Raw genomic sequence first — 23,556 nt, 5'->3', positions numbered from 1 at the left:
CATGTCCCAATGGGAGGAGGCCCAGGTGAATACTCAGGACAAAGTCACTCGGCTGGCCTGGTAACATGTTGGGGTCCCCACAGAAGAGCTGGAGGACTCGGCTTTAGATAAGCACAAGAAGATGTATCGATGGTTTGTGTATTAAAAAGCAAAAATGACAAACTTATTTAGTAGACACAGCTTTCAAATTACTACATATTTTAGGAAAGAGGTTGTATGCTTGGTCCCATCTATTAAGCTTGACTATAAAGGATACAAAGGAACTTGGAGCAGCACAGCAGAACCTGGGAGTAATCTGCTTTCAGGAAAGTAGAATGGAAACAAAGACATAATAATAAACCCATTGTGTGGAAGCAGAATCTTAAGTGTCAGCAAACACAGTGTATACAGACTAATTGGCTGCTGAATGCTCAAAAAGTACAGAAACAAACACAACTCCAATGAAAACAACCCAAGTCGGTTGAAAAAGCCACGCAGTTTCTATAAGGTTGTGAACATCGCCGAATCAACATAAAACCAAAAAAAGATGAGGTTGTAAAGTTATTTCTCCAAAACTAAAAGCATTTTCTGAGCAGTATGCAAATTATTTGTATTCTAAAAGTGGAGATTCAGATTAAATACAGCCATTGATAATTGAGGTGAATCATTCAACATGTTTGCAGAGCAAGCAGAAGACGGCGACTTCCTGCTTCATTCATGTAAGTAAAATAAAAACTCTGCATTTAATTTAGGCCTAAAATAAATTGTCAATGCATTCTGAATACATTCAAACTACTTTACAAATCTTTTCATTCTACTGACTTACATTAGGGAGCTTTGGTAATTATCACCTTCTTGACGATGCTTGGGTTGCTTGTAAATGTTGAGTTTTAAATGTTTCATTAAGCTCTTGATCCCCAATAGACTCCTCAGCGAAAAAAACACAAGCTCTTAAAAATTGTACATTACAAGATAGACACGTGAGGATAATTAACTGTACTAAAGTATTTATAACTGTGATTACCTTTTAATGCCATTTGGACTGCGCATGGCTCGCTGTGCTTCCTGAAAGTACATGCAAGCGAGCAACTCTGGTCCCCAGTTACAGCTGTGGAAGTAAAATGAGCTCTGAGCCAGAAAGCCTGATTGTTATGATGTGCGACACGGGATGCTTTCAGTGCACAGAAGACAGCAAACAACGTTGGTCCAATTTTGGGGATTTTGTTCCCAACTTTTCAACGCACCAATCTCTCTTCATATTGCAAACAAGTGCTCTGAGGGTACATGAAAAGTCAGGTGTTCATTATTATAGTTTTTGTTTGCTTCGGTCTTTGTTTGAAGGTACTGTGAGGTTTTTATTATTTTAGAAAGCTGCATGCTTAACCTTGGAGCAAAAATAATGATTTCATAGAGCATCTCTGTCTCCCTCTCTCTACCCCCCTCTAAAGGTCAACATTACCATGCCATTGAGCTGAAAAGGGAACATTATGGTAATATTACCACCCTGAAGCAAACACACCACAAGTCGTAATTAGACTATTCAACTACACCGTGGAAAATCTTGACGCAAGCATGATGACTTTAAATGAGTTGAAAGTGTTTATTACATTTTTTTTATTTTTTATTATGCAGCCATAAAAATAAATGGTGCACATTTTATCTTGTGTGATGATTACACAGGAATTAATAGAGTCTAAATAACACTACTGCCCGTAGTTACGTGATGAATGGTTACAAGCAGGGTTGGGGTCAATTACATTTTTCAATTACATATCCATCTTCAATTGTCCATGTTCAATTACAATGAAATTATGATTACGGTGGCTGGCATTTTTTCCAATTACAACAATCATTTTTCCCCTGAAAGTCAATTACATTCATGTTCCCAAATATTAAAGTTCAAATTCAATAATCACAATTACTGAGCCTGAAATAACCCCATCAACATGTCCTCTTGTGTTAGCTTTCTGTTAGCATCTCTCATTGATAACGGGTCAGTTTTGACCAAATTTCTTTTTTTCATATTTATGCCTTTTGATAGCCTTATCTCAGAAAAATATTCAGTTTTTTTTTTCCATTTCTATGCCTTACTATATATAGCTTCATCTCTGAAAGTTGGTTGTTTATCACATTATTCATGCCATTTTCACCCCAGTATAAGTGTGCTTGTCATATTTGAACTACTTTTTAGGACCTTATGGTAGCCTCATCTCAGAAAATGTTTTAATTTTCATGCAGTTTTTCTCTAATTTCCATGCCAATTTCAATTACAAAGTCAATTACAACTCAATTATGATCAGAACAGATTTTTTTTCAAATACAATTACATCATAATTATAATGAATTTTAAATTTGATTAGGTATGTAACCTAGGATGAGTCTGAGCTGGCAGGAGTTAATATCGCCCACATGAATAGGAAAAGCAATATTCTCAGCAAGAAAACGTGAATCCAGACACGATTACATCACCACTGACAACCAATAACGTCAACACACCTATAGCACGGCTCTCACAGTGCATTAAGCCGTCCTGTGTAGCAACACAAAGAGGATGAGTTGTACGTGTTTGCTCGAGAGGAGTTTCACACTTGCAGAGAAGCTGCGATGTCTCTCTGCCGTTGCCATGGAATTAAACTCAATTCTCCAAACAGTGCAGCTGAACCGAGAGAGATTTTTGTCATCCCACTTGTTCTCTCTCTCTCTCCCCCTCTCTCATGTGTCTTTAAGGGCATCCACCCTATAGTGCTCTTTGATTGTTATTATATAGGGCTTCTCAGATATCTATTTGGTTCACTGGCTGGCACACAGGGGATTTGTTGATGAGCCAAATAAGCATCAAAGTGCACATCCTTCCTGTTAAACCACTGTTAGTGCGTACATGGGTCTAGGTAGGTTACATGTGTTTGTAGTCAACTATATTCATGCACTGTGCATGTGTGATTACTGTTAAAACCCCTTCTTTGCATCTAAAAATGTGTAAGTGACTGATATGAGTGAGTATAACTGTCACTCTGAGGTATTGAAGGCCTTTGTGTGTTGAGCCTGTTGGATTGCACTTGTTTTTGTTTGTCCGTTTGCTTCTGTGCAAGATAGAAAGTTGCCTTCATGTGTTATTCCAATTAAAAAAAAAAAAAAAAAAAAAAAAAGGTAAGTTGTGCACTGCCCCAAAGATACAGTAACTATCACTTCCTACCAAATTAGGTGACGAGACGCATGGTAATGTCTGTTTTTTTTTTTTTTAGGAAAATTACAAAAAGATGAATTTCTTTGTTTCTTTTGGTTTGGTTTGCAAAATAACCAAATCTGACAGAGTCATACACAGTCCAATCTGTGTAAAGGAAGGGCTGCTGGAATGGTGAGAAAACCGTTTTTCTTTTCTGTGTGGAGTAGGTTCATCCAGGGTCTATATTTTGTACTTGAGTAAGCCTGCTGCATATATTTGCAGAACTTTGTGTCCCTGAACAAGACGAGTGGAGTTGTTGAACTTTTATATCGACTATGGAAATTGGTTTGAGCTCATTACATGTATAAATAAATACACTCAAAACAGTGTGGAGGTAAGACTTAAATTGCTTTCTTTTTGCAGTTTCTCATTTTTTGTTTGTGAAAGGAAAAATAAAGACAAAAAAAAAAGCCACAGAAAAATCTTTCCCTCCTGAAAAAACATTATGATTGAATAGTCAAATCATTTCAGGCAGCTTGAGCATACCTCAAAAGTTGAATCACCTTTTTCTTATGGCAGTTTGTGAGAGAACAACGTTTGACATTGTGTGCTGTCAGAGATAATCTTTTAAATAAGTTGTTGGAACAAGTTGTTTTTCTATCAACTTAATTCAGGGTGGCCATTCTCTGAAGTACGGTGGCTGGGAAGTGTCAGGTGAATGCATTTACAGAAACGAACACAAATGCAAAAACATCACAACACAAATGCAAAATGGCCACAACGGAAGTGTTTTCGCAACGGAAGTGTTTCCGATGGACCGGTATTATGATTTGATAGCTTGATATGAAAAATATTAGAGTATCCTAATCAACTTTCACTTACTTTCATACGCGTGTCGATGTCTTCTTCTTGTTCTTCTCTGTTCTGGCAAGTTAAAAACATCCGCCAGAAACGTGTCCGTCTGTAACACTGGTCCGTCGGAAACACTTCCGTTGCGGAAACACTTCCGTTGTGGCCATTTTGCATTCGTGTTGTGACCTTTTTGCATTTGTGTTCGTTTCTTTAAATGCACTCACCTGACACTTCCCAGCCACCGTACTGAAGACCTATAGGATCAACTCCACTTCCTCAGAGAACAGCTGTAAACTGGATAGTTCCTCTACTTTGGGCCATTCTAAGTAAATATATGCACACAAAAACTATTAAATCAAAAATCTCTATAATACTTGAGAGAGCCCTTCTGTAACACACAACTATATCACAGAACAAAGGCATAAAAATGGTCTTTCTTCATCATTTTAATCCTGTAATCAAACAAAAGCCAGGCATTATTTATACACTCATTAGCTGCCATTTGATTGGCTGATTTTTTGCATTAGCAATGTTGTGCCTAAGCATTAAATAAGACAGGCAACTGGCGGCCCGGGGGCCACATGCGGCCCTCTGTCTAATTTTGTGCGGCCCCCTAAACAAAATTGTAACTCATGAAGTTGGAAGTTATATGAAGCCCAACTAACACACAAAACTCTAAAAACACAGAAAGCAGCAGCAAAACGCACAAAATGTCAACAAAAGTACACAAAATGATAAAGACACACTAAAGAACCACTGACTGAAAAAACAAAATACACACAAAATGCAAACAAAATTGCACAAAATTACACAAAATGACAACACTAACACAAAAAAAACACATATTGACTCAAAACACACACAAAAGGGCAACAAAAATGTGCCGTATTGACAAAAAAATTGGCAAAATGAATTAATAAACACAAAAAATGTCTAGAAACTCAAAAAGCACCAAGGACACCCACACAAAAGGATTATACAAAGACAAAACTCTGTGACTGTGCTTGTTGTTTTTGATGTACTTGTCTTCTGTGCTATTTATTTGTTTTAGGAACATTTTAGTACATTTTGACACTGTAAATGTGTTTTATGTACTGCTGCCAGGACACACTTGTAAAAACGATTATTAATCTCAATGTGGTTCTCCTGACTAATTAAAACCTAATGAATGAAAAGCCTTTGTTCTTTCCCGTATTAACGCTCATATTGGTCATTATTCTAATTAATGTCGTCATAAATGTTGACAATGTGGCCCTCGCATCAGACAATCACATTTTCTGCCCATCTCTGCATGAAATGATTGTGTGCACATGCAGTGTGCGTGTGTGTGTGTGCTTGAACCCTATTACCTGTGGTCATGTGACGAGACAGAGCTGCACTATATAACAAAAAAGTCCTTATGGAACACCTGAAAAACTGGAGTGCAGCGGACAGGAGAGGTCTCTAAAGTGGTGGTAGGAGTGGAATTGATGTATTGAGTGTGTGGGTGTGTGTTTGTTTGTGAAACTGGGGGGTTTCACACTTTCAGAGCCCTCCTGTCTGCAGAGATAAACACAAGGAGGAGCCACCAGCGTGGACTGGGGCTTATTGGAGTGGCTGACTGACAGCGCTGACATTTGGAAAGAGCACAGTAAACAAGGTTTCATGGAGAATAAATAGCAGGCAAAGCAGTGCAGCTAATACACAAACGTTGAGGTACTGTACCCAATTAACGCCTCATATAGCATTAATCAAGGCAATAGAAACAGCTGAGATCACACGCACGTGCAAAGCCTCTGTAGACGTTGATGAAAGTACAACTTAAAAGTGTTTGGCATTGGACAAAAGGAGCTTTGTTTCAATAGAACCAATCCAAATAGAAAGGGATGAGGGAACATGTTGATGCTAATACAGAACAAAGTGGATCGTCATCGTTTTGTACATTTGCCTTTTAACTTTGATTAAATAGACATTCCTCACTGAAGAATGCACTTAGTACATTTTGTTCACACTCGTGAAGATGAGTACATGTACCTGCTCTGAAATGTCATTAACTTTAAACAGGCTTTATTCTTCTCAGGCCGTTCAACTCACTATGAGTAATTCTGCACAAAAAAAAGCTATGAAATTTAGTTGGCCAGTGTTTAATTTGAACAAGAAAAATCTATGAAAAACTACACCATGTCGTCTTTTTACACTCTTAGATGCAATATTTCATTCAGCCACACATCCTGCACTCCTGCTGTTTCTATGCTGGAGTCACTGGAAGCTGCACTTTTTATCAGCCAATGGTTTTCTGTCCTTCTCTGTGCAACAAAAAACAAAAAAACTAAACTGGAGATGAATCAATACCTGATTTAATCAATAAATATCAGATTCCATCAATTGATTACCAAAGCAAGCTTAGAAAGAAAATGCAAAGTGTATAAAGCAAAGCCAAATTTAATGCAGCATTGTATCTCTGGAACTCTCTTTATTAATGTTATTTTGCACTAAACACTTAAAGACACCATTGTTATTGACCACAGGAGATTAATTAATCTAATAAAATGAGATTAAAGTACAGTATTTAGGTAAATATATGCCTCGCACAACCTCCACTGCCTTTCTTTTCTCTGTATTTAATGTTTTTAATGTATTGTACTGTTTTTATTATTCTGTTTTTTTATTCTGTTTTTTTATTCTGTTTTTTTACTCTGTTTTTTTACTCTGTTTTTTTACTCTGTTTTTTTACTCTGTTTTTATTGTAAAGTGTCCTTGGGTTTCCTGAAAGGCGCTTTTAGATAAAATGAATTATTATTAAAACTGACAATCAGATGCTTTGATAATCTAATAAAGAAAAAAAAAAAAAAAAAACATTTCCAGTGATCTTTATTTTAATAAAATAGTTAGTTTACTTTTATTTTTAAAAAGAGCATTCAGGCAAAAATAATGTACGAAGTCTGCCAAACCTATTGACTTTTTTTTCTTTTTTTTTTTTTTTTTTTTATTAAAAGAAGAAATTCGAACAAAAAAAGTGTCATCATGAATGCTGGTTGATGGGAATAAAGGGGTGCATCTTACATCATAACTGATAATGAGTCACTGGACAACATTCTGAATTATCCTAACATGTTCCACTTCAGGGATTCAACTAAGTAAAAAGAATTTGGCCATAGGGCTGAGTTCTTCATTACAGCCTAACACTGCTCATACATACATACTGTACATACTGTATGTGCATACGTACGTTGGGCATTGATGATAATAAATGAAAAGAGGAACAAACCAACACATTTCAAACACTCCTTCATAAAAATAACTCAAAAACTCAGATACAGTATGTGTATTTACACACAATCCAAACTGACAGGGGCAAAATCACAGACACACAAACTCACAACCACACCATTAAATATTTTTTTTTGGCTTTTAAAAAAAATATCCCAAGTGCAGTGTTACACTGTGTTCTCCTCTAAAACAGAACTGGCAAGGCTACACGTGGTCGTGCTTACATCTGACTAAACACGGGCAGCAGCATTACACGTCTTTTTAAATCCAGCAGAACAACTCATAATGCTTCAGGGCATCCAGCAACGTGCACTTCTGCGTGTGAATCCAGGCTGTGCTAACTAGAGCAACTAGGTCACCTAAATTTTCAAGGGAAAGATGTCTCCTTCGGGGCAGAATTCGTGCAGGGTGAAACATTCGGTGCACTGGTTTTTAAGACGCGGCGCAGACACCACCATGCTGATTGTGACACTGTGTGCACACACGCTGTCCGACTGGATTTGGAGGTTTTCTGCAAAAGTGACTTAAAAAAAACTCTTAAAATACAAAAAAAACATTTAACCCCAACTTGAAATGACTTATTTATACAAAAAAAAAGCTTTTTAACTCCAGTCATAAGAAAGGTGAGAGCTAAAGTCGTGTTTAATCTTCTTAGAGACAATAAGGAAACACTGTTAGGAAAGCCACCATTAATACAAACAAATGAACAGTCTTGCTGTTACTAAGCAGATACAACTCTAAATAAGTTCATCCCTATTAATAGTAATAATTGAACTCTACAACTGACACTGTAAAACAGTTGGAGGTGGAAACACATGCATTGCCTTGAGCAGAAGAGTAATCTCTTCAGTTTTTTTTTTAGTCACAGACAGTAAAAGGTCTTGCATCAGCCATGAATCCCCCCGAGCATAACAAATGCAAAATAACCCACAAATATGCACGAACACGTGTGGTCAAAAGCACACACAGCAGTGTTACGCACACGCAAACATGCACGCAAAATGCTTCCTCAAAAAAATAGGCCATTTACAATTTGAGGAGACATGATGACATTCTCTCTCTCTCTCTCTCCTTGTGTGGCGTCTGAGGAAATCAATAGCAGATTCATTTTCTGCCAGTAGGAGAGAAACATACAAACAAAAGGCTTCTTCCTACACAAAGCTCAGCAGTCTCCAGGCAGAAAACGATAAATGTCAGGTGAAGGCTTGTCTGTGGGTGTAGGGACTTAGTAACTACATCATGAACTGGTAAGCAGCTATCTGAAGTCCCAAAGTCTGTGGGTATTTATATGGTTTTATTTTCATAACTCAGGTTGAAACAAAAATGCATTTTGTAAAAGTCAAAAGAAAATTGCCTTAATTTTTTTTTTTTTTTTTTGCAGCGCTAAACTTTGAAATGCATGTAAGCTAATGTACATTATTTGGTAAGGTTGGGTGATTTTGCCTAAAAAAAAAAAAAAAATCAGATTTCGATTCGATTTTTTTTTCCAATCAGTGCAACTTTATTGCTGTGATTGTCCTCAAGAGTTAAAATGCAAAGAACAAACCCAAAACAAAAAGTAAATGAGGCTCTGTTATTCAACAATTTCAGGCTTTAACCCAGGTTTAAGCAAAAGTGCAACAGCAACTTTACAGTAGCTTAAATTTGCCGATTAAGAAATCCGATAACTACATATTTCATAACATATAACATTAAAATAAAAAATAATAAAAAAAAACTCTTCCCTTAGCATCTCAGCATATAAGTGCGAATGAAGAAAATAATAAATGTAAACAAAGAAGGGGCTGGTTCACATCGCGTTATGGTAACCCAAAAGGATAGAACGCAAAAAAGTCCGAAAAAACTGTGGTGGGAAAAAAATAAAATAAAATAATAACATTTCACTCAAATTTGCAAAATAAAAATCGTTTTTACCTCCAAATTCAATAAACCGATTAAATCGATTTTTTTGCCCAGCCCTAGTATTTGGTCAAATTGAAATGTGTTGTTTTAAACATTTGAGATGCTAGTTCTCTATTATTAAATAAAATCTGGGTTATTGCCTCATTGATCAATGAATCAAATATCATCTACTCCAAAAAGAAAAGCAAAAGACTGAAAAAGCCGCTCAGAAGTTTGTTTTGGTCTCCACTGTTAACACTCAATCCGTGTATCATTCGTTCATTCGTTGAAAAAAAAAAAAAAAAAAAAAACGGAAAATGCCTTGTTTTTCAAATTCAAGCTCTTTTGCTTCGGTACGGAAAACAAAAACGGAAAACAAACACCTTTATTCGTTTTCTCCATTACCGATTGGCCAAAGTACGTGACCCGGAAGTGTACTCTCATCCGACGCTAACGGCTATGCTAACGGCAGTTCGGCATGACAAGATCGCTTCTTCCAACTGTGCATCCGAAACGTGTCCTTTTCACTTTAGCTGGTGTTGGGCACAGAACCTCCTCACGGACATTTCAGAGGATTTAGAGACTCCTAAGTGTTGCAGAGCTAACGATATCTTGGAATGTGTAACGCTTCACTTCCGAAGTGAACTTGAATTTGAAAAACAAGGCGTTTTTCGTTTTTTCATTTTGGTTTTGGAAACAAATATCAAATAATGAGTGTTTTTTTCATTTTTCATGTTTTTGTTACATAATGAAAAAAGAATGAACGAATGATACATGGATTACACTCTCTTATTGACATTTTCACAAAAATTTCACATATGGCATTGTGGGATGTAGAGTCCTGTAAACAGATGCATAGAACTGTTTTACTTCATTCTTTTGGTGATTTCTTGTTTTTCTTCTCCAGACAAGGAGGACAGTGTTTCGTTTGACACCATTTTTGTTCTAGCTTGTTCCTGTATTCCCCATGATATCACTGTCAATTTCATACAGATTTGGACTTTCTGTGTAAACACGAATATAAACAGCTGCCATTATTTTGCAACAACTTCCAGTCCGTGAAAACACCAGAAATGTGTTGGGAAGTCACTTTTTTGGGGCAAAACACAAGAAATCATGGTTAGAACGAAGCAAAAACATTTGTCTACAAGACTTCACAACCAAGACCGTTTACAATGGAAATCAAAACAAAGTTGCAAGCAGCCAATTTCACCTTTTTCCCTTCATTTCGGAGTAAATTATGTTCGATTCATTGATCTATGATGCATAGATGATGATTTTATCTAATAAAAAAAATAGATTGCGGGAACCAGTTTCAAAGGGATCCTTCACTGTTTGTACAAATGTGGCCTAAAACCTTTGAAATGTTCTCATTACTTTTAATAACTTTTAAAAATGGGACTACTTTACCATTTGAACGCAGCGCGCAGCCATGTTCAAATGACGTCATTGATGACGTGAATCGCCCCTTTCAGCCCATTGAGTTCTATAGGAGGTGAAGTATTCAGGATCATTTAGCAGCTTTTTCAGGCAAAATGACAACTCAGTAAAAGTAAAAAAAAAAAGTTATCAAATTACCGAAATTTGATAAACAAAATCCGTGCCCCAAAAAAAATCTGTGACTGCAGGAGGCGACAGCTCCTTCTCTGCTGTTTCGTAGACGGCATGAAGAAGAGAAGAGCAGCTACGTGCATGTAAATACAGGTAACAAGGATCGACTGCTGCTCATTAATGTTGACCCAAGTTGAATCTGTCTTGGTTGAACCGGCGTTCTTGCCAGAAATGTTTGAAGGTAATGTTTAATGGTTTAAGTCTGGATTTTTTTGCTCTCCTCTTCTTCATGCCGGGGGGCACGGATTTTGTTTATCAAATTTTGGTAAACAAAAGAGGTTTACATTGACTTTTTCAACTTTTACTGATTTTTAGAACAACCCAAAGCAGCACAAGTTGTCATTTTGACTGAAAAAGCTGCCAAATGATCCTGAATGCTTCCCCTCCTATAGAACTCAATGGGCTGAAAGGGGCGATTTACATCATATCATTTCAACATGGCTCTCAAATGGTAAAGTAGTCCCATTTTTAAAAGTTAATAAAACTAATATGGTGCAAAATAATGTGTTTTGTTAGGCATAGATCTTCTATTAAGCACATTTCAAAGATTGTAGGTCACATTTGTAAAAACGGTGAAAGATCCCTTTTAGAAACATGTTTGCTACTGGTGCTCAGCTATTGTTTACTGTCTCTCAAGGCTTGATGATACAGTTGAGTGCAGAACAGCTTCTGCATCGTCTACTCTGACACTCAAACAGGACAGAAGCATCTCTAACTTCCTGCACCTTGTTCATTAGTCTGAAAGCAGATGGTACATCTAGGAGCCAATTTCTGTTCATCAAATCTAAAAATCCTCTCTGATTCCAAGATGTAATTAACAGCTATTTACATTTAAACTTCTTTAAATTAATCTGATTCTTTTCCTCCATTCCTCTACTAAATCACACAGAACAGATACACTGGGCTTGCTGCAGTTTTAAATATTGTATGCGACCATGCGTCTTAATATTTAACGAGACAAGAAAATCTGTCTACTCATTACTCCACCTGTTTCTGTGGGCTCAGAGCGTACATTGATACTGACATTATCTACTCCTCTTATCTTCTGCTTGTCCCTGTGGAACATCTAGGAAGTCAACCTCATCGTCACTAACATTAGATACTTAATGAGCTTTCTTAATAGGTGACCTTTTAGCACAGGTTTCATAATGTGGGAAATGAGAGACTTGGAGAACCATCATCACACACATACCACTCAATATAGACACCAAGACACCGAAACAGTCAGTCTGCGTTTCCATTAGCCTGGGAAATGTGCAAAATCTAAATAGAGCAATAAAAATGGATAACACCTGAATTTTGAAAAAAAAAAAAAAAAAACACTCAAATATCACAAAAAAGTTTTTACACTTTCATGAGGAGGTATTTCAGACGTTTTGATATTGAAATGTATCGCAAAAGCGCCATGGAAAGATGTTTTCCGCAATTACATGTCACAGAAAATGACGTACCTGGTCACATGACCACTTATCTCTGAGAAAACATGGCACGGTACGTGTATTTCCTATTTCTTAGCATTACACTTAAAAATGATTACTGCCACATTAAACAGCAAACAACACAGGAATGCAGAGCGTTATAAGGAGGTTTTGAGCATCCATCTTCCTGCAGCAACGTCTCGAGGGATGAGATTTCATGGTAGTTACGAGGTTTCTCTCCAAAACAACCTTCAATGGAAACACGTTCAAAGAACAATTACACTTTGTTGAAACTTTAACAATAGCTTTTATTTTGCAAAAAACTGTAATGGAAACCCAGCTTGGGACACACTGTTGGACACACAGACTAATCATACATTATTGATTCTTGCATTAGTTTACTTGATATTTAATGCCAACTCAAGTTATTCAGGAATGACATCAGCCCGCAGCATAAACTACCTCTGTACCTCATCAGCTAAGGCTAATCTTTGCTCTGTATTACTAGTAACTTCCCATAAAAAATCTTTATCAAGATAAAAAGTCTCAACCGTGTTGTCAAAGACAAAAAGACAATCAATCCCACTAATTATGTGACAGATGAGAAAACACTAAGTTACTGTTTCTACTGTTTTGTTTCTAGCTTGTTTCGTTCTTCCGCTGAGAAAAATGACTTTTTCTGAAAAAACCTATTAATGACTTTGAAGCAATTTTCTTTTGCTCTTAGGGACACCTCAACATTAGTTTCCTACTATAAAACTATAAAAACAACACTCAGACTGGGCTTTTGATCGCAAAATTATTATTATTTTGATATCTATGTCAGACTTGAATGGTGTTCTTACTGTATTTTGGCCGTCATCCAAGTCTCTCCCCCGTCATTCTCCACACCCGCAACTTCCTCCTCCTCCCGGTCATGCCAAGTGCCCCGTTTTTTTGATCATTTCATCTCACCATTGCGACACTCTCAATAGTCTACTTAGTTCCACACATGCCCTGGTTGAGTGTGCGCTGCTGTGAGCTGGTGGGAACTTAAGCATCAATTCTCGTAGCACCATTTTTTGTTTCGTAAACTCCGTTCCTCTCCCTCTGAGCTCTGCCCATCAAAGGCGATCTCTCATCAAAAGGTGCTCTGCTGCCACCTACATGTCACCAGTTGGTCAGATATTCACCGGAGAGCTTTATCACACTGTCTCTTAGCAACCCCAGCCGAAAAAAACAATTCACGTCTATAGATGTGAATGGGACTCAATGAGTTCAACAGGAGCGGAAACACAGCGATCACAAAGACTACAGTGTTATTTGAGAGTGTTTTGTCTTACCGTGGTGAGATATCACAGCCCTGCTGCATGAAGGCGCCCAGTGAAAACCAAAGGGAATTAAAGATGCCAAACTCATTGGTTTGCTCTTGACTCTGCTGGTTTGTGTTCTGTGGAGTAGGTGTCTGACCCTGCTGGACCCCATTAGTGGCTGCAGCTTGTGTTGGACTCTGTGGCTCCGCTCCTTCCTCATAGTCCTCAGCGTGCCACTCGTACGGGCTGAAGCGACTGACGAGGAACAGAACCACGCTGACGCCAATGTAGGCGAATACTATGCACATCCAGATTTCATAAGCCAGAGGGTCCAGGAATGAAAACACGCCGGGTTTGGACTTGGTGGGTTTCTTGATCATGATTGAAATACCCAGAGACATGAAAGGCTTGGAAAAGTCGATCACCTCTTCACGTACGAGTGTTATAGTGAGTGGGGCAACAGCCACGTCTGCTTTCTGAGGAGACACATAGAGGTGGGTGAATAACTCCACAATACCATCACCGTTCAAGATGATCTCATGTCTAGATGGAAAACCAATTGTTGCGACAGTTTTATACATAAAACAAAAGTCCCAAAACTTTACATCCATGTGTTGACTGCAATTAGCAATCTATCTCTAAATATTACACAGTGTGGAAGTGCCATGACTCACCCCATAGACCAGCTCTCCCACCATGCCGTTCCACATTTTGGTCTCTGGATCTCTGGCTCCATACTTGCCGTCGGAGACAACTTTCAGTTTATATTGGTAGCTGACATGCTTAGCAATCTCGGCAGCCAGCTCAACAATGTAGCCCTCGTACTTATCGTTCCCTGTCAACATCTCATGGTTTTTCTTCAGCATCACATATGGCGACTCCTGTTGAAGGGGAGGAAACAATGTGTTGAACGATATTTTATTTACATATCTAAAAAAAAAAAATCTAATCTTTTGTATCAAAATATACTTTAGAGCATGGTTTCTCAACTGGTTTCACCCTGGGACCCACATTTTGCCACGGTCATTAAATTTTGATCTTTTTTAAAATATAAATCTATATATTTTCCAGTGCAACACGCATTTCACAGCATGCCTGTCAATAGAAATGACAAGTTCAACATAAGAGACATTAAAGAATTTATTTATTTTTGACCAGCTATCTGCAACTCACCCAGTACAGGTCTGCGACCCACTTTTGGGTCCTGACACACCAGTTGAGAATCGCTGCTTTAGAGCAGAGGTGTCAAACTTAGCCACAGATTTTGGGAGGGGAAAAAAAAAAAGCAATTTCAATATTAATGTGCTCTAGTTTGTACTTCCACTTATAACCCTTATACAATATAAGAGGGCATCAACAATAGCCAAGGAATAAGTGGTTTATATTGGTTGATTTTGTGACCAAATTTTGTGTAATTTAGAGGAATTTTGTGTAAAAAAAATTAGAGTTTTTCCCACAGTTTGGGAGGAGAAAAGTGTCTCCTATCATGTGATATAAGCATGGCAAGGCTGTTTGCCCATGAAAATATCGTAGAATTTAATTTAATTTGTGAATGTGGAGGGAGTGAGATACCTACAAATGAATTAGTTTGTAATTTACACAATGATTCATGTTTTTGCTCTCATTCTTACTTTCTCCTGCGAGTCGAAGATGATGCTCTCAGGAGCAGGATTTGGCCCCTGGGCCTTGAGTTTGACACATGCTTTGAGTCGTATCCCAGGTGACTCAGGCTCAAAGCCAGAATAAACCCCAGTGAGAAACAGTCTATCACATGATTGGTTGAGACAGGCTGAGTGGGCAACCAGTGAGACTTAAAGTTTTAATTCTTGTGCTGAGAGGCAGTAAAGCTAACCAGTCCAACACAAAGCTGACCATTAAAATTGTCAATCCTTTTACCCTTGACAAATAATTTCAAGAAGTAACTGAGGTTATTGTAATGTAGTTATCCCAATTACTGTCAGCAGATTGGGCAAATTAAACCATAGGCAGCATTCCAGTAAATGAGAAAGACTTTGATTCTCGTAAAGCTTTTATAAAATTGTGTGGTAATGGACAATATTTCTCTAAGTACCACAGAACATTATGCTACTTATTCATAGCTGTGGCTTTAGGAAAAAAGGAAGAATGGAATCAAAACGTGAATCATTATGCAGAATAGATAATTATATTGAATTAAACTGTATTATTTTTGGCTTTGTTCCTTTGAGTTATGCTGTAATTTAAATATAAAAGGTGTCTAAGTGTAATCTGAACATTGCCACACAGAGCTGTTGATAAAATGTGAGCAAAATTACAGAGCTGAGTCGGTGTCAAATCACAGGCTGTGTGTGTGCTTATGATTGTGTACTCAAGCCCTGAAACAGACAGCGATGCTGACAGGGTTTTTCACCTCTGCCCCAGTGCCAGCCTGTTCTTCTCGTTATAACGCACACTGATTGACCGTCCAAAGAAATCAAAACTGACATGACACCTGGGGCCCCTGCTTTGCTTCAGAAAAATTGTCTTTCATACACGACTCCAGTCGGCCGTGTCTGAGCACTGACCAGAATTCAGAAAACCCTAATTCCCACAAGTAGTTATGTCTGTCTGTTTTTAGTGTGAGCTCTGGAGCTGAGCAAATCCAGGCCACCAGGATTCATCGGGGTGTAGAAACGAGGGGCTTCCCTTTCTGTCTTACAGTCTTCAGTGATCGCCTGCGCTTTATGGCTGAGGGTGAAGGTAATCATTGCAACACATAACCCGAGGCCCTTGGGGAGACAAATGGCACCCCAGGGAGACACGGGGAGGAAAAGGTCCGACCGTACAGTGCTTTCACACCATGCGAGTCACAGAACGAATCTGACACACTCACACTGACCTTAAGAAAAAATCCTTCAGGACTGGGTTGTATTGATTGAACGCCGAGATCTTCTGCCACTCAACTATTTAAAGCAACATCTGCTGCACACGCAACTCTGTTCATCTCAACACTGGTGCATAAGATAAAAGCCGAGCACAGAGAGAAATGGATTTTATTATAGTGACTTGGGAGTCTATCTATTTTAGTTTGATTGTCTAACAGCCATTTCCACAATATTAGATAGTTAAAAGCTTTAAAATGCTATTTATACATTGCCAAGAACGCCGAGGCTGAAATGTGCACTGCGTTTCTTTTTATTGGAAGTCGTGCATGTAATGTGCTCCCTAATGTGGCCATTGAACATCAACGTAAAATGGAGGACTTGCCTCGGTTGAGACAGCCATTTTCTTTTTTTTTTTTTCCATTCTGCCTTTTGACTTTGATAGTCACCAAAATACCTTTTTCTGCTAAGCGGTGAGTGCCTATTACATGACAAATACAGCAGAAAACCTTCATCTGATTAATTCTCACAGGAGAGTAGCAGCGCACACTTCACTGTTCGACCTGGAATTGTTCATCAGAGCTGTTCAGTTTGCATTTCAAACACATTCCTTGGATATTCAATTATCTTACGTACACTCTCGTTCTGACCATTTAAGGTCATTATTTTTTGTTGGCAAACGAACGTATGTTTGTGAACGAGGGATTAAAAAAATGTCTGTTTTTGTCTAAAGTTGATGACATTTGGGAACTGGTGGCCTTTATGGTTGAATGTACGTAAATAATACGTACATTCAAGAGCACCTTACCTAGAAATGATTGCAGTCATTGTGATACCTGCCACGCCAGAATCTGTATTATTACACTTATCCTCTGGAGTATTTACAATTTTTCCAATGTTATTGTACTTATTCACTGTGAATTTCAAAGAACTCAAAAGATGTTACAGTCTCCCAGACTCTGCCCTTTGTTCCAAAATGTAATTATCATGTTTGTATATCTGAGGATGCACATCAGGAAAAAAGAAGAAGTAATTGTTTCAACTGTCTTCAGCTTTGGGATCTCAATAAAAAAAAACAAATGAATAAAAACAATGGAAAAGGTTACCCAGACCTTTTCCTCTCTCAGTCTATACCTTTAAACCTCAGCTACTTTTCTTCCTAAACATTTCTTTTAAAACATACCAAGATGGTGGTGACGATGTAGGTTCTGTTTTGCAGTCCGTATGTGTCATTGGCGCTTCTCACGAAGGTGGCCGTGGTCACGTACTTCTCATCTTCATTCCAATAGCCCACCTAAAACAAGAAGAGAGATAAAAAAAAAAGGTACAAAAATTATTCACAATATAAAGTTAGTAAAGTAGAAGAAAAAAGGTTTAATTGAAGTTGTTCCTCCTTTTTATTATTTGGAAAACTGCTTTAAAGAGAGGCCAATAAACCTATATTTTATGGTGGCAGTATCCTTCTTATTTTTTTCCCCCAGATCTTCCCGATTTTAGTATCTCTTTGTTTGGCAAAATAAACATGTACACCGTAATGTATTGCTAGCCACAATCACCTAAATGCTTCTTACATTCCTTTATTTGCTCAATCCCTGTGGTACTACTGTACATTATTCTATTTGCACAATTACACATTTCATTCCAATGGAAACTCAATGTGTTCAGGACGGCACAGATAAAGGATCAGAGATGATCAGCATGTGGCATAAAGTCAAATAAAAATCAATTAGATTTTGCAGAATATTAAAGTATTAAATCCCTTCTCTTTTTTGTATTTTGTGTACCTGGTTGTCAAATCACTTGTTTTTTTGTGTATAAAAAGCCATTTTTGCTCCTTAACAAAGTTGCACTCAGCACATTCAGGAATTTGCAAGAACAATTTCCGTGAGTTTAGCAAGAATGAGAAAAGCCAAATTTGAACTCAACTCAACTTTATTTAAATAGTGTAAATTACTACAAAAGTCATCTCAGCGTGCTTAACAAAATATATAATCCATTGTAAGAAAGAAAGAAACAACCCAACAACCGTGTGTACAGTAGGGGTGTGTATTGCCTGGCATCTGGCGATACTATTCCCTATCCCGATACATAGGTCACGATACGATACGATGCAATACAATATATAAGTATAAGGCGATTATTAAGAAAGAACTAATCTGTAAATGTGTACACCTTCCTGAGAACATTATGTATGAAATATTATTGGCATATTTTACACTTAAAACATTGGCTTTAACATGCCATGTGCCAACAACTTAAAATAAAAAAATAACATGTAATCTGCCTGTGGCTTTTAAACCAACTTTGACTTTTAGTGCAACATGACTTTAGTGCAACTTCACTGAGGTATATGCCTAGAACAACAAATACAGTAAATGCAGAAAGTTAGTACTTTCTTTTTAGATTTTATTGAAAAAACTTACTTATTTACGCAGTTACAATGTCTCCTGCAGTGGAAAATATTTTTCTGGTTAAATAAAGGTTAGAAAAAAGAAAAAAAATATATACAGTATATGGATGCATTTTGAATTGATCCGATAATCGCGCAACATAATATCGCCGAATTGATTTTTTTCAACACCCTGGTGTACAGTTTGAAAATGCAGAACATAATGGAAAAAACAACTAAATAAAGGAGGCCACAGGCACAGCCTCAGGCTGGCATACCTTCTTGGGTCCCGAAGGCGCTAACTCCATGATGCTAACAGTGTAGTTGGTTCTGCGACCTTTCTCGTTAAACTGAATGTGACCAGTCAATCCATCAATGCGGACCTGTAATGGAGTCACAGATACTGAATAAGTCATTGAGACGCGCTCACTCACCTGACAGTTGGATAAATAATGGCTGCTGTGAAGTAGAATAAACAGGCCATCAATGTCACGTCTGTGCGTTGGCATGTCACGCTCACACATGCTGCATGTTAAACTTAGCTTATTTGTATTTACATAGTTTTCATTTAAAAAAAGGCCTGGGTCCCTGCAGGGGTGAATGACAGTCTGTGCGCGTGTGTGTGTGTGTGTGTGTGTGTGTGTGTGTGTGTGCACGAGGTTGTCGACAGTGCAGTGTGTTTGTCTCGACTGTGAGATGAAGTTAATTGAGCGAATACAAACTGCAGTCTATCCTTGGGCAGATAGAATCTTTCTTTCACACACACACACACACACACACACGAACACACGCAAACATAGACGCATGCACAATTTTTGACACATCTCAACAGATTACATGAAAAAAAAATAAACTGGGCAAAGGTAAATTATTATGCTGTTACTAATTGTGAATCACTAGTGAATTTAGGTTTTGGCTGAATGGAACCATATTTAAAATGGCTCCATTTTGCCAACATTTCTCCCATTATCTTCATTCCTAGAAACACATCCAAGTCTATGAGCTCAAGAGGTCTCATAGCCAGTCCACTGTTTGCATTGCCATGTATTACCTTTCCAAACTCAATAGTTGATGTCATATTCCACGGCGATAATGGCCGCACGCAATTGCCTCCAGGTTTTGTTTACTAGCCACAATGTCACATTTGATACTAGAGAGCTCTCATACGACTTAATGTGAACTTTACACGACAGAATGAGACCTAATTTGTTCAGCCAGCCTCAACTCAGGAGCCGTTAGCCAATGTGCCACTCACAAATATGAGTGCGTGGGGGGGATGTGTGTGTGTACACGCCTGTGTGGGCTTGTGCACGCGTTAGCTTCTTTTCACCCATGTGTTCAGACAGACCTGCTGCAGGGCTCTCTGGATGTCTATGCCCTGTCCCCAGGGAGCGGGTGGGTTGGCAAGACACTCTCCCGCGTTCCCTCTGCGCGATATGTCTATCCTTTGTCTCCTTAAATTCTGGAAGGCTGTGGACATGACTTTAACTCCGTCATAGGTCAGAGCGCCAGTGTACTGGGGAGAGAGCAGAGTGTTTAAAGAATAAAGTACATGATTCCATGTGGAGTGAAAACAGTAGTAGTGCAGTCACTAGTGCTGAATTCCAACAAAGATTGTATATTGGAAATATTTCCACCTTTACTTTCAATACAGGGTTGTATGTTTTAGCCTTTAAAATATATGCACACATCCAAGCAGCTCATATTAACAGAAAACTTAATTAAAATAATTATATATGATTATGAAAAAACTAAAATATATTTGACATTCCACATATAAGGTCCAAACAATGAAAATCCTGAATTAAAATAGGACAATATTACAAGCACCACCAACAAATAAAATCAAATATTGTTAAATACAGGGCTGCTATAGACAATAAACTACTGTACATTCTCTTGGCAGCAAGTAAAAAGGCCATCATCAGAAGATGAAAAACCAATGAACGAGGATTGGATCAACATTGTACACGACATATACATGACGGAAAAAAAAATTATTTAAGTTGAAATTGCAAGTGGCCTTATTTTATAGAATATGGTCAAAATGGACAGAATATGTTAAGCCTACAAGATATGATTTCATGTAATGCTAAAATATAAATACTGATATTTGCTACTGTTGATCATGCTATGTAAACCAAAGGGGCACCCCCACCTCTCTCTATTGATTTTTTCTTTTGTTTTTTTCAGTGTTTAGTAGTGTTGGCAGGGTTGGGGTTAATAACATTTTTCTGTTACAATTATGTTTTCAATTACCCATCTTCAATTACAATTCAATTACGATTACAGTGACCAGCATTTTTTTCCAATTATGATAATTTTTTTATCTTCTGTAAAGTAAATTACAATTATGTTCTCCATTACTGAAGTTCAATTACAGTTTATCCCAATTACTGAGATCGAAAGACATAACCTAATGAAAGTGAACTTTTCTCTAGTGTTAGCTTTTTGTTAGCATCTCTTATGATAACAGTTCCTAAATCAGCTGTGAAATACACTAAAAACAAATATCTATCATCTAATTTCTTTTCCAGTTATTGGTTACCATGTTAGGCTTCCTAATCAATGAAAATGTAGCTTTTAATTATTTTGGTGTGGGCATATAAGCATTTTTGTGTCAGTATATGATTTCATGTAATATTGAAATATAAATACTGATAATTGCTACTGTTGATCATGCTATGTAAACCCATAGGGCATCCCCACCTCTCTATTGTTTTTTTCTTTTGTTTTGTTCTAAGTTTCATAATGTAAAAATGGAAGAGCAAAACCACATGACTTTGAAAATCTGTAACTATTTCTCTCCTAATAAAAAAAAAATAAATGTGAAAAATAAAAACAAATAAAATCCTTCAAACACTAAAATCAAGTATGTTCACTTTTGCACAAAAAAAAAAACAAAAACAAAACAAAAACAAAACAAATAACACTTCTTGCACGTGATATGTGTCTGTTCTAAGTCTTCATCGTCAAACCCAAAGTGTTCTCATAGAAGAAAATTTGCCTTGCCACTTGTTTACCAAGCGTTTTTGCTGCATTTCTTCTGCCATGTTTTAAGACCACGAGCAACAACTTTCCTCGTGTTAGCTTTAACTTTGAAAGGGGCGGGGCAGAGGAGCTTACAAGTGCGTGCATTAAACAATTCAAAGTTAGTATTAATAATACTTTTTTTTTTCTTTATTCTTTGCAGATATCCAAAATTGTGGAAGTTTGTTTTATTTAGCAAATAAAACTTACGTAAAATGAAATAATAAAACAAAAAAAAAAAAGTTTTGTAATCGTTGAGTCTAACGATCAAAATCGTAATCAAATTTAGATGAATTACACAGCCTTCGTTAAATACATACCTTTAGTACAGTCTTGGGCAGTTTGGAGTCTTTGTTATCAAACTCCATCCATTGTTGGACAACGCGGCTCACGCTCGGCGCCGAGTTGTTGACGAGCTGGAAACCGGTGATGTTGGCTCCGCCTTTTCTCAGGTCGGTCAAGTCAATGTCGAGGAAACCCTGAAGCAAGATTCCAAAAGAGGGAAGAAAAAAAAACTTCAAACTTCTCTTTAATAAAAAGGTTTCAGTGCAGGAATGCTTGTATTGTTCTGACTGCATATACCTACCCAGCATCTCCATAGAAAACTAAAGGACACTCAACAAGTCACACTTGTTGGCCATACAGCGGAAATTTTCACTTTTCGTCATATTTTTGGATTTTTCAATATCTCAAGACTGACTCTCAATATTGACAACATTCAGAAAGAGTTTAAATCATTTTAATCTAATTCTAAGGATAACCATGTGTGTCACATGATGCAGTTTTCCTTCATAAACCGAGAAAAAGATCAAATAGATGCTGCTTTCTTCCTTCCCATTAGTTTACTCATTTTATAATTCAATCTATAATATCTATAATATAATTTAATCTCATCTTTATTCAACATTTGGTATCAAATATCTAAACTGTACCCAATCTATGCAGGTTGTTATTGTATTTTAGTCGTCAAAAGTGCCAGGCTCAGTTTTTCCCACTTATGCACTTGCATGTATATTGTTTGGTGTTTTTCCTGAGGGACACGAGTTGTATGGTAGAGAAGAAGAAAAAAAAAAAAAAAATCTCATTTTATGGTGGAACATCGTGCAGCTAATCTGAGACTGACTGACGACTCACGCTCTGCTGTTAACAAAGGCTGGATCAAAACCGTATCGGCTAGTGTGAACATGTGAGGTTTGCCTGTGGCAGCAGAGAATGGAGAAGGATGTGATTTAGTGTAATGGTATCTTCAACGTGAATTCTTTCCTTTTGACAATTGTGTGGAGAGAGGCAGAGAGTGGGAGCGAGTGCTTTAGTGTCTCAGCAGGCTGTTGTCAGCGTGAGGAAGAGGAGGAGGCGGCAGAGGAGAGACGGAGTGAGGAGGGATGATTTTTCAGTGATTTGTCAGAAGTTTGAAAGCAAAGTTTTGACTGATGAGAAGAAAAGGTGACCCTCCTCTCGGAATTGTCTGTCGCTCGGAAAAAAAACACGGGAATCAATCTTTGATGACAGTGACCAGCAATTATAATGACTTTTTTATCCTCAGAAAGTAAATTACAATTGTGTTCTCAATTCTTAATCCTGTCAGCATCTCTTATGATAACAGTTCCTAAATCAGCTGGAAAATACACTAAAAACAAATATATATCATCTCATTTCTTTTCTATCTACTGGTTACCATGTTAGGCCTCTTAATCAATGAAAATATAGCTTTTAATATTTACGGTGTGGGCATATAAGCCTTTTTTGTGTCAGTGTACCTCTTGATTACAGCTTTTGAAATGGTAAAATGTGGGAAAGCTTGATATGAAACATATTTTAATACATACTACATATGTGTAGAGCTGTACACAGA

At 37.5% G+C, this 23,556-nt stretch overlaps 1 protein-coding gene across 5 annotated transcripts in view; it reads right to left on the bottom strand.

Annotated features, from left to right (window-relative positions):
• gria1a (glutamate receptor, ionotropic, AMPA 1a) overlaps positions 1-23,556 on the bottom strand; it is a 98,083-nt gene that overhangs the window by 27,833 nt on the left and 46,694 nt on the right. For all 5 annotated transcript variants that reach the window (XR_003674900.1, XM_028458918.1, XM_028458922.1 and 2 more), the window contains exons 6-11: positions 22,025-22,183; positions 20,023-20,190; positions 18,953-19,057; positions 17,469-17,579; positions 14,120-14,326; positions 13,476-13,921 (exon numbers count right to left, since the gene is read on the bottom strand). Coding sequence is in view for 4 of the 5 variants with exons in the window: in XM_028458918.1 (XP_028314719.1) it covers positions 13,476-13,921; positions 14,120-14,326; positions 17,469-17,579; positions 18,953-19,057; positions 20,023-20,190; positions 22,025-22,183 (1,196 nt within the window). In the remaining variant the exon portion in view is untranslated. The remainder of the gene's footprint in view (positions 1-13,475; positions 13,922-14,119; positions 14,327-17,468; positions 17,580-18,952; positions 19,058-20,022; positions 20,191-22,024; positions 22,184-23,556) is intronic.

The sequence above is a fragment of the Gouania willdenowi genome, chromosome 10 (assembly GCF_900634775.1).
Source record: "Gouania willdenowi chromosome 10, fGouWil2.1, whole genome shotgun sequence".
In the NCBI taxonomy this organism is placed as follows: Eukaryota; Metazoa; Chordata; class Actinopteri; order Blenniiformes; family Gobiesocidae; genus Gouania; species Gouania willdenowi.
Note: the sequence above shows the minus strand (reverse complement) of the source record. Positions and strands in the feature narration are given on the sequence as shown.